This window comes from Hylaeus anthracinus, unplaced genomic scaffold (genome assembly GCF_026225885.1).
Source record: "Hylaeus anthracinus isolate JK02 unplaced genomic scaffold, UHH_iyHylAnth1.0_haploid 11982, whole genome shotgun sequence".
NCBI lineage: Eukaryota > Metazoa > Arthropoda > Insecta > Hymenoptera > Colletidae > Hylaeus > Hylaeus anthracinus.
In genome coordinates, this window is record NW_026534330.1 from 13,234,104 (window position 1) to 13,246,535 (window position 12,432).

At 38.3% G+C, this 12,432-nt stretch overlaps 1 protein-coding gene across 4 annotated transcripts in view; it reads left to right on the forward strand.

Annotated features, from left to right (window-relative positions):
* LOC128886390 (fasciclin-1) overlaps nt 1–12,432 on the forward strand; it is a 441,990-nt gene that overhangs the window by 284,060 nt on the left and 145,498 nt on the right. For all 4 annotated transcript variants that reach the window (XM_054141248.1, XM_054141250.1, XM_054141249.1 and 1 more), the window contains exon 2: nt 789–924. In XM_054141248.1, coding sequence (XP_053997223.1) covers nt 789–924 — 136 coding nt within the window. The remainder of the gene's footprint in view (nt 1–788; nt 925–12,432) is intronic.

Sequence of the window (12,432 nt, forward strand, 5' to 3'; positions counted from 1 at the left end):
TTCATTTAAAAAAAACGTAATTTACATTAATTTGTAAATAATTAATACTTCGTGGGATTTCTTTTTCATTTTATAATTACTGCAACTCTTCCAGGCCGTAATTAACTATCATAAATGTCGATGTTATTCAGGGTAGGATCTTCTTTCATTTCTTTATTACAGCATTTTTTAAGTCTTTTTTTACTGGAAATTTAATGTTTTCTAATTCTCATGAAGCAATAAACTGATGTGCTTATGTTACAAATTCTACTGTAAATTGTTCGTCATAAGAACCGTGCGAATACTTATTGCTTCTATATTCCTACCGATTTTTCGTATTTTCTTGTTAATTTCGCAAACTATATAAACTAGTAATTGTTGTTTGAACTATATTCTAGTGATTTCCGAAAATATGTAGAATATTATTGATTAATATAAAAAAAGGAGTTAATAAACTACAATTTCACACAAAAGCTTTTCGGGAAATTGATCGATGTACGAATACTTTCTACACCCACTGTAGATCGTTGATGGTGTCATGATTTAATGAATATTAAACCAATAAAAGAAATATGATAGATTCCTTTCTATTAATTAAAAAGTAAGTAATACACGCGACATTCGCTTTAAGAGACTGCAAGACACTCTGATAATACTCGTGTTCGTCTTTGAAGAAAATTTACCAATTTTTTAATTCAAGAATTTGTTAATATTTATGAAATTACAGGATATGATATAAACCCTGTTTATGTTTAAATGTGAAAAATTGCTTTCTAAATACTAATATCACGGTCATTTTTTCTTTACAGTTTTACCAACTGTTGGAGGCTAGTCACGTGGCGAACACCACCCTGACGTACCGTCACGTGACCTTATTCGCGCCCACAAACCGAGCTTTCCAGAAGTACAATGGAACAACGAAGAACCTGTTACTCTACCACATGTGTAAGTACCTTGCATTCCATTTATCATGTAATTATCACGCGTACTGAACTCCAAAAAAAATGTAGCTTTTATCTTGAAATTCAAAATATTCGATGCAATTGGCATTAACCCTTTGCACTCGAGGCATTTTTTTCTGGTATCTACCAGTAACTCGAATGCTAAGCTTAGATTGACTTGGAAGATGTAGCCGGATTCGTGATCGTAAACTCATTTGAGATTTTACCGCACCTTTACTGCACTGACAATCATTTCATTGACACTTTGAGTTCGAAATATCTACTACTTAATCAAAGCGTGATACAAAATTTGTAAAAATTACGTAAACTATCTCTATACTATATTATTTAACAATCGTCGAGTGTCGAATTCGTCCTCGCAATGCTAATAATTTCGTTAGCAACCATTCCCCACGAATTAGATTTTCATGAAACGCGCTAAAAGCCTCAACGGGGGATCTCGTAAAGACTAATATCACTCCGCAACTTGTACTCTAATAAAAGTTAACGCACTTACAACGGCGAAAGTAAACTGCAACACAAACAGCGGTGTGTATTCGGGCAGGGCATTGCGCGAGTGTGGCGAGAGCTTCCGTAATCCGAAACCAGAAAGTATCAATATTGGGCGAGCATTAAAGAATCTAAAGTCAAAGATATTGACTTGCTTTCAGAGTCCCGCGTTGCACAAGCCCGTTAATGCATTCGACTATCTCTTTCACCGCTGGAAGCTCGCTTAAAAAACCCGTGTGTACGCTCGCCATCGAAACCGATCGGAAATACAAATTTTTATTTAAATTGTTTTTTGAAACAAGTCGATGGAAATGTTTGAAGGCTACTAGAGCGCATACCTTCTACCCACATACAGTGAGTGTAGAATGTACTCGTACATCGATCAATTCACCAAACAGTCTTGTGTGAAATTGTAGTTTATTAATTTTTTTTTTATAATTAATGGTATTCTATATATTCTCGAAAATCTCTAGAGTGGATATACGAGGGTCGTTCAGAAAGTAAGTTCAACGGTCTAATTACGCTGTGAAAGAGTGATCAAAACACAAAAACAAGGTCATTTTTTAAATTTTCAGACAATTTTTTATTTTTCTACATAATCGCCACATCTTTCAATATATTTCGTATAACGAGTAACAAGCTTTTGAATTCCTAAGGCGTAATGACTTTCGTCCACTTTGCGTCCGCTGGTCGTCCTTCGCGCTCTTCATCGTGCAACTCTTCGCGGCCATTTAGGGACGCTGTTCACCAACGTGTAACCATCTGCAGGCTCACGCATTTATCGCCGTAAACAAAACATAATTCTTGATAAATTTCTGTGACTGTGATGTTTTTAGCGGTAAAAAAACGTATTATACACCGCGGTTCACACTTGGACGCAAATTTTAACGGAATCGCCATTATAAAATGTTACAAAACACGCGACAATCGACCGACCAGGGTCTACGACATACGAAACTGATCAAAATAAATGAGAGAACATATTCCTAAAATTTTGTAGTTCTACCTTCTCACCAATATCAGCGCTAACATCGTTGAACTTACTTTCTGAACGACCCTCGTAGTCCAAGGAACAATTACTAGTTTATAGAATTTGCAAAATTAACAAGAAAATACGAAAAATTGGCGGAAATAAAGAAGAAATAAGTATTCGTATGGTTCTTATGACGAACCATTTATAGTAGAGTTTGTAACGTAAACACATCAGTTTATTGCTTCGTACTGTTAAAATATGTTCATATTAGGTTTCTCTGGGTATTTTTGTATTTATGCGGTTGACTGTAGTGGTCTATGCTTCTTCTGTTTTTTTTACTAACTTGTAACTAGGTTCAGAATGTGTATAAGCCTACAATGGCAACATGTGTGTTTCCAATTCCTTTTTCTTACTTATAGTTACTTTATATTTTATTCCTTTCTTTTATTTACGTTAATAAATCTTAATAATAAAAGATGAATTTATTTTCATTGATTCTAAAACGTACAAATTAGAAAACATCAAATTTCTAGTAAAGAAGTCCTGAAAAATGGTGTAATAGAGTAGTGGAAGAAGATCCCACACCGAATAATATCGACATTTAGTTAATTACAGTCTAGAAGAGTTGCAGTAATTATAAAATCAAAAATAAATTCTTGCGAAGCATTAATTATTTATAAATTAATGTAAATTTCGTTGTTTGTTTATGAAGTTTTAAAAATTTAACAATTGTACGAATACTTATTGCTTCTATATTTCTATCGATTTAGAGTTTTTTCTTAAAAATTTTGCAACTTATATAAATAGCTAATTTTTTTGTACTGTATTTATTGTAGAAATTTTCAAGAATATGTAGAATATGATTGTTTATAAAAAAGAAGTTAATCAATTATAATTTCACGTAGTTTTTGGGAAATTAATCAATGTACGAATACTTTCTACACCCACTGTATAACACCTAGTATTTATAATTCCGTACGCCATGAATGCACAAGATTATTAATCCGTAGATCACAATGAACGCTCGTGTTCGTCTGCAAAAGTCGTTGTTTCCCATTCATCGCAACGTCACATCTAAAATACAATCACGGTGTCGATGCACCTTCGGTGCATTATTGCGATTGACTGGGATCGACTAATCCCTCGTGGTGTACCTCGTAACGTGTCGGAATCCGTGACGTCACTCACGCTGCTTTGTCAATTAAACTCGTGTGTCTCCCTCACGCGCGCACCGCCGACAGCTCGAGTGATCGAACGATGACACAGAACACTCTTAATTCCGACAATTACGCGTTGTTTAATTATTTCGGCACGATCATGCATTTCGAAATGTTCGAATGATCCCAGAGGGACGATAGTCGACTATTCCACTCGGACATGTATGACTTTGTTTGACAGGACAAGTGCGGAGTGCTTGAGAGCTTTTCACTTTTAATTTTATGGATCGCGTGTGTAATATGGACTCGAGTGATCTCGATTAGGGGGTTTTAAACTTGGGGGAATTTTGGATTGTTTGGTTTAGGATGTTTCGAGCTTGAGTGCGATGGTAGAGGTTGAAAGTTGTTCGTTTAGCGATATGGAGCATTCGTAAACGTCGAGTTCTCCCATCAGGAAATTCGAATTCTTCCGACTAAATTCAATTAGAACCAATTGATTGTCCCCGAACCATCAGCCAGTCTTTGCTCCTTGTTGTCTGCACGGTTGGAAGGAACATTTCCCAGCAACCACGGGTGCAGAAACAAGGACAAGGACGAATCTACCTCCCCTTAGACGATCTGGTAACAGGAGCAAGGGAGAATTTAATCGCGTACGGTCCCAATTCCACTCAAGCCGCGAATTCGAGTGCTATGGTAGCCAACCGCGTGAAGGATAGCAAGGAGACTCCTCTAATTGTCAATCGTCGATCCGGTGGAGAGAAGTCGCGGTGGAATCGATTATCTCAAGCAAAGTTTACGACGTTGACCGACTGTCTACTACTAAAGTCCTATATCTAGCTAAAGGCATCCAAAATGTGATCCTCAAACGTTAGAATGGAATATATCATTTCTTGAAAGTGTATGCGTTAGTATTTGGAAAATAATTAAAAGAAAATAACATTCCAGTCCCATGTAGTGTTTTATGAAGATAAGAGTAAGGTAGAAGTTCATCAAACCCACTGCTTTCGGACGTTAACATATGTATATGAATGTGATATAATATTCGTTGCTGTAATCCATTTTTAATTAGGGCCCTATGAAAGGGACATCTATGACGTCATCTGTATCGTATAATTCGTCCAAATGCACTTAAAGAATGCATTAATTAACAAAGCTCCGCTAAATTCCAAATCTGGAAAGGTTCGTTGAATATTCATTGATCCCATTGACAATGCACGAAGCTTTGGATTAAACATAATAATTTCATAAAAATTTAAATAATCCTGTACTATTTACCGACAATATCGAATAAATACTTTTTGTTGAATGTAATGGTATTGGTTATTGGGGTTAGAAAATTAAAAATCAAACAAACTTACCTCTAAGTGAAGTTCGATGGTAATTATATGGAGGTCTCGTTCGAAGGGATTACAATCTATGCAAAGAATATCGTCTAAATAAATACTAGATAAAAAATCCTGTTTTCGCAAATATCTCATTATCGGTCTCATTAACTTAGTAAAAACGAACGGGCTTGTAGACAAGCCAAAAGGGAGGTATGTAAATTCATAAACTTTACCTTCAAAGATGAATCGTAAGAATTGTCAACTTTCTTTACTAACATTAACGAAAAAATAAGCATCCTTAAGATCTAGAGAGCACATCAAACAATCTCGTGAGATTAATTCTCTAATTTAAAGTGACATGTGTTTATGAATTTATTTAGCTTTTTTAAGTTTAAAATGAATCGTTTTGACCCATTCGGTTTTGAAATTAAAAAATGAGGCAAGAAGAGTTTTTGACCGAGTCACACTGGCGAACAGCTCCACACAGTGTCAATTTTATAATTTCTATCTTGAAATTATTATGCTCCTCTTGTGATAAATTCTTACCAGTACATATCAGGATTGGAATCCCGAGAACGAGACTGACATATAATAATTATCACTCAGTTATTCTCTTTTATAAGACACTGTTTATTTCGACCAGAAAGTTAGGAGCTGCGATGTTGCTCTCGAGAAGACTACGATCGAACTGAGTATTTCGACGTCAGTGGAAAAATGCAACGAAAACTATCGGTGCCCTCTTGTCTCAGAAAAAGGTCTGGTGAATTTCGGTCTTACGATAACGCATGATGGAACGCCCGACGGAAAAAAGTGCACCGATTCCGATTGTGAGAAAACCACCTAACCGACAATCCCCGCTTTTTGCACACATAAAGAACATATCAATCACTACTTGTTCCCAAAAGGCCAGCGCTTCAGTTTAAAAAATGGCGAAGATACAAATTTTTGAAAAAACGCCGAATTTTCCGTTTTTCCAGATTTTTCTCCGTTCCTCATTATCCGATCGCGACGTTCGGGGTCTCATTCTGTAGGTATTTTCATCGCCTACATTTTATCTCATTGGAGCATTGATATTGCTGCATTAGTTTAAAATTTATAAGCAAAAAACGACAAAAATTACGATTTTTTAGCATTAAATGGTAAATAACAAGAAAACGGAACAGAGTTGAGAGTGAAAAACATGTACCTATTAATCTACGCATCCCCTTTTATGTAACTACACAATCGATTTGCTGTTACTATTTTTGTCACAAAAACGCAGTTTTAATTCTCTACCGACTGGCCTACCAAGATAATTGCGTCTATTTCAAAGAAATCTATTCAAGTCTATCAAGTCTGTTTCAAAGTTTCTTTTCTTAGGATCTTCGACCCTAGAAGAGTACAAACAATGTTATACGTATTCGTATCCTCTATGTGTATCGAATAAATTTATCTGGAGTAAATGATGAGTTTTATATTGACAAATAAATGTTTCATTATAATTGTATACATATTTATAACGAAACATTTGATTCTCGTTTCTCGTAAAATAATGAATCTAAATTTCAATAAGACATCGAAATAGCGAAGTCCCTAAGTATACATTCCTTTTTCTGTGATATCACTGTTAATAGACAAAATTTCATCCGATAATTATTTCCCTCTAAATAAATTAAGGTTACATCGGGCCAGCGTTACGGCGCGGTGTGTTTCAATAAATATTGAGTAACACTCGCGCCGATCGTAATGCAACGCATAATCCCGTGACAAAATATTGGCATTTCCTTCCAAAGTGGCGCGCGTGCGCGGACGAGCTCTGTGCAAACATACGATTGACCGAGGGAACACTCGACGCGTGGGCGTGATGAATCCTTGATTTTATATTCGGTGTCCTCTTTCCACGCGATTTCCTATATCCGGCCGACACCAGCATGGCCCGAGGCGGTTTTCACGATTACGGACGCGACGATAACACGCTCACGAAGGAAACAAAGAATTAAGAAGGGCGTCAACGGTTTTTATGAATAAACTTCCGCGCGTTCAAGACGCCTCGAGCGTCAAGGGGGACGGAGGACTCCGAGTCACCCCAGCGAAGGACAAAAATTTAATTCACCCGCCAGTGATGAGAAAACATTCATCGCAACAGTTTACCAACGGTTTCGTTCAAATTACAGGCCCTAAATTGCGATGTTAACTGGGAATAATGGTCTTCTTTCGAAAAACACAATCCCCCAAAGAATGAAACTGTGCAATTGTTAATATTTGTTAAGAATTGTTAACTGTGCAATCAAGATACTCTTTCAAATTTTAATAAATAAAATTACTAGAAAATTAAATAGTGGAGTTTTAAACGGAAAAACTCAAAACTTTCGACGAGTATTAACGTTACTAAACCTATAACCAAACAATAAAATCTATCTACGATTAAATGAATCATAGTCGCATACCAAAGATCACGAAGAAAGGTCCAAAATCCATTTTTGTCTCCTTCCTCCCCAAAGAGAGACCAGGGGCGTGCGCAAGTGGAGCAGGCTTGTCGTTAGGTCTCTTCCGCATTTAATTCACGATGAATACTCAGTGTCTAGGGAGGACAAGGACCCCAGCTCGAGGAAGGGTGCCTCTGGGTATTTGTAACCTTCGTCGCCGAGAGTCACTGACGGATAATCGTCATTCACAAGGCAGGATCTCTTTTTAGGCTCCCGTCTGACTGGCTTCGCGCTGAGATACCAACCCTTCAACGCCGCGAATGCCTGGAATACTCGAGGGTTCTCCTCCCGCCAGGGGTAACGAGAAACGCGGCTCGATTAAGCCGTGCAAAAACTTCCACTCTCGAGGAAAAACGTCCCCGATGCCCCAGCAGGGGGGGTTTCTCGACTATGGTGGAATTATTAGCGCTCGTTTGATGAAACAGCCGCGTATTACGGGGATACCTCCCAATTATCGAGGAAATACATAACATGGAGACCTTGTAAGACCTCGTAAGAGCATTCGACGAACGGATAGGTCTTCCTAACGAGGAAAGGTCCCGATGTTTGCGTGCGTTTCTGGCATTTGTCGAATCGAATGGGATTTCTCTGCACAATGGCAACTGGCGTGATTTGTTCAGCGATGGAACAGTATTTTTCGTGGAGATTCACCACCCTGGAGGGTGTCTCGGAGTGTGGATATTTCAAACAGCGTGGATTCGTTCGATTTAGTTTTCCAGAGGACTCTGCTGTTGAAGGTCAATGATACATGAAATTTATATTAAAAATTATCTGTCCTCCATTACCCTCACTATTAAAATGATTTGCTGAGGGATGGAATAATGTTTTTCTTGGAGACTCATCCTCCTGGATGTCATTGAGTACGAGTCGTGTTCCCTTGGAGGACTTTGCTGTGACACCTTACAAATTCGTCAAGGGTCAATGATATATATTAAATTTATATTAAAAATTATTCCTGCCCCTCCATCACCTTCATTATTAAAACTTGCAAGTGGATCACAATTCATTCAACGAGATCATGTTTGGACTCACCCTCACCTGACCAACAAACACCACCCCCCTAGGAAGAACCACAGCCACATAGCAGAAAAGCACCAAGAAATCGATCAAGAATTGTAATTAAATTGGATCTCTGAATCCCGAAAACAATCCTATTAAAACTGACAAACACAAGTATAAACTACCCCCTACCATTTGATGCTAAACACAATGACGTCAAATTCAGTCGTAGTCGAGGACTATAGCTTCGGGGACCTGGCGAGAAAGACAATCACATCCCCTAAAATAAGAGAAAGAAAAGGAGGAAAGGTGTCAAGGGAAGGCGGCGAAGGAGAACGCGAACTTTGGCTTGTAGAAGCTACTCGACTGTTCGCGTGGAACTTAAGGGCGGTATATAGTTAAGGGTAGACGAGTCGGAGGACTTTGAAGGAGCTCTAACCGAGATGGAGAACCCGGTTACGTGGTGTTCAACGTAGCAGAGAACAAGCCGGTTAGGGACACATCTTGCGGCTCCTAGCCACAGGCAAGGCTAACCTCTTGCCCTTGTTTGTCTTGTTACCGGCTGCGAGAATTTCCAACTCGTTCGAGCAGGCCGAAATCGCATCGGTATTGAAATCACTGCCCTGGAGAATATCGTACAGTCGGTACATAATCGGTTAACGTGTTGCTAACGATCGCAGGGAGTCAACTCTGTGTCAAGATCAGAGTGAGGACTGCTAATATTAAATAATTAGTGGTACCAGTTGATCCAAGGCAGAGGAAAACTTCATGTTCGATTTTTTCTTCGAAATATCAGAATTCGTTTCAAAGAGTTAGGATGTATAATTACTAATCTTATTTATTCTGGCGGAACATTAAATAATCGGATATGCATTTATGCAAAAAATATGCAACCTATGCTATATGCAAAATAAAAAATATATTTTTGGAACCATCTAATCATGACATAAATTTCCGCAGTCTAATCATTAGTTAGGATGTTACTGAGCTATTGAACTCCTTTGGTATCAACCTGAGAATAGAACTCGATTTAGGATCTATTAAAGTACAAATCAGCAAACAGACTTTCTAATTATACTGATAGAGCTACAATCGTGAGATTTAATTATTTATTCAAAGTGCTTGAGCTCATTCTGAGGATTTCCAATGCAAGATGTATTCAACTATGTAGAACTTTCTTCAGAGACAACTTGAGGACGACCCAGCAATTAATAAATCGAGCTAAAATAACGAATTCCACTAAACTGCTGATGCATAATATTTGATAAGCTTTAATGGAATACTAACAAGCTAGTGGTTGCAGCATTATTAGAGATTAACACGGTATCACGAAAATTTCTTAAATAAGCAATTCTACAGATTATTAAATAAAGTTTCATTAGATATCTCCCATGATTTATGCATGACGGTGTATCGACATGTTCAAGACGTCTACTCAGAGTGTTCTTCAACGAATGATTTTTCAGCAGACGGATTTACAGGTCGTGCAGTACTCACAGCCTGATTTGCTCGTTCCATAGTCGAAAAGTCCGCCGGATTTATATTTCAGACGCCACTTTAAAATAGTTGTTTATTTAACAGCCATTACCGGTGCCGAAATACACTGTACTTCAGTAACGCGTACGGGAAGCCTGCCAACGATATTTTCATCGCGGATGAACGAAGAGCATTGTTCGTTATTGATTTCGTTCGTGAAATATTTTATTTAGTACCGAAACGTAAAAGAGTTAGGAATTATTAAAGTTAGAAAAGTTAAGAATCTTATCAGTTAGCACAAGTACTTCAAAGTGAGGTGTTCACAAAACTGAATATAATCTCAGCAATTATTTTTAAAAGGCAACCTAACTTCTAACCAAAGAGGACTACGCCCCCTAACAATAGAAACCTTGTCGTCGATAAATTAAATAACTTTCCACCCCTATATCGTCTTACATACCACCTCGATTACGCTTCTGTTTGGACAAACGTGCCCAATGCAATTTCCTTCACGCACTAGTTCGCTTTTGTATCAATCATGTGCCCTGAATTATTCCACGATTGTCTATAAAGTTGCCCTCCGCAATTTCTCTAGAGGCCCGCGCCGCCAGGTTCTCGTAAATAATTGAAGACCGGACCAACAACGTTCGATGAAATAAAACTAGCCAATATTATTCGGCCAGAGGCAACGTTTCGAAGGATCTCACGGCAAGAACGATTCGATAAGAGGGAACTGCAACCCCGTGCCACTCCCCGCGAAGAAATTCCGCGCACTCGAGGGCTAAGGCAATAAACAAAGAACTATAAAGTTACCGCGTGAATGGAACGGAACCCCTCGCGATGAAGTTTCGCGAGTCCCTATTTTTGATTAAATAACAAACCGTACCGCCCGGAAAACTGATTCCGATTGGGCGGTATCGCAACGTTCAAGTACTTCGGAAGCTTTCACGATGGTTACAACTTCCCGGGTTTTCAGGTCCGTTCCACTCAGATCTTACAATTGATTATTACAGGGGCGATTCAATTATGTTCGCTGAAATTACCGACGCTGGGTCTTGGTGTAGCTTGGGGAGCAAATTCGGTTTCCAAGTACTCTTTCTTTAGAACGTGTGCTGTTCTTGACGATCTGACGAAGGAGAAATATCGCGTGTAATACCTGGAGTCAGGTATCACATGAATATCTTCGTTATTACTTTATATTTTCATTTTTACTTTAAGGGTTGGTCTTCCACATCCCTTGAAAATACGAGAAGGGTGCTCCACAGCGATATGCTACGGTTTTCTTCGTGTTAGACTGGTCCTTGGTGTTGATATTAGACAGTAGATGGTGTTCAGATGTCAGGTTATATATCGTAGATATTAGGGTGCTTCACTGATGCATTCGGTAGCAAAATTCAGTTTCAAATTACTCTCTTTCTTTGGAATTTGTGCAATTCTCGATGACCTCGTGCGAGGAGAATAAAAATTATATAAATATCTTTCTTTCTGCATTAAGGTTTGCAGATTGATACTCGTTTGTATCTTTCAGATCTCTAAATAATATAAGAAGGATGCTCCGTTGGTGCAGTGTTGATATTGGACAGTATATTGTGAGATTAAACTTTAAGTGGTAAAAGAAACGATTAGTGGTCCGATTAAACTAGTAATAATGAAAGTCTATATTTAATATGTTTAATACAAAGACTCTCTGCGTTCAACGACGTCTATCGACTGACTCTTCCTTCGGCTTTCCTTCGCTTTCGTCGCCTTTGTTTATTGGGTTTTTCCCAAGAAGCGTTTTCGTCCCTGGGCCTGAAAGGAGTCAGTGCGTTGCAGTCCTCGCTTCGCCAAGTCCTGCAGGCCCTTGACACGTCGCCGTGACCTTACCATAAAATCTTAGCTTACGCGTATACATACTGTCGCTGGAAGGGATTTTGTGAGGTCGTAAAGTCGGCCGGACATCGATCTGTACAACTTAAGTCGATCGCAATTAGTAATCTGACACCTTTTTAGACAAGAACAGAGCTAGACTTTTTGTTCACGGCCGTATGGTATCAGAATTAGGATGTTCGTGTTTCAATAACTTTTTTCTTCTTATGTACCAGGGTCGTTCAGAAAGTAAGTTCAACGGTCTAATTACGCTGTGAAAGAGTGGTCAAAACACAAAAACAAGGTCATTTTTTAAATTTTCAGACAATTTTTTATTTTTCTACATAATCTCCACATCTTTCAATATATTTCGTATAACGAGTAACAAGCTTTTGAATTCCTAAGGCGTAATGACTTTCGTCCACTTTGCGTCCGCTGGTCGTCCTTCGCGCTCTTCATCGTGCAACTCTTCGCGGCCATTTAGGAACGCTGTTCGCCAACGTGTAACCATCTGCAGGCTCACGCATTTATCGCCGTAAACAAAACATAATTCTTGATAAATTTCTGTGACTGTGATGTTTTTAGCGGTAAAAAAACGTATTATACAACGCGGTTCACACTTGGACGCAAATTTTAACGGAATCGCCATTATAAAATGTTACAAAACACGCGACAATCGACCGACCAGAGTCTACGACACACGAAACTGATCAAAATAAATGAGAGAACATATTCCTAAAATTTTGTAGTTCTATCTTC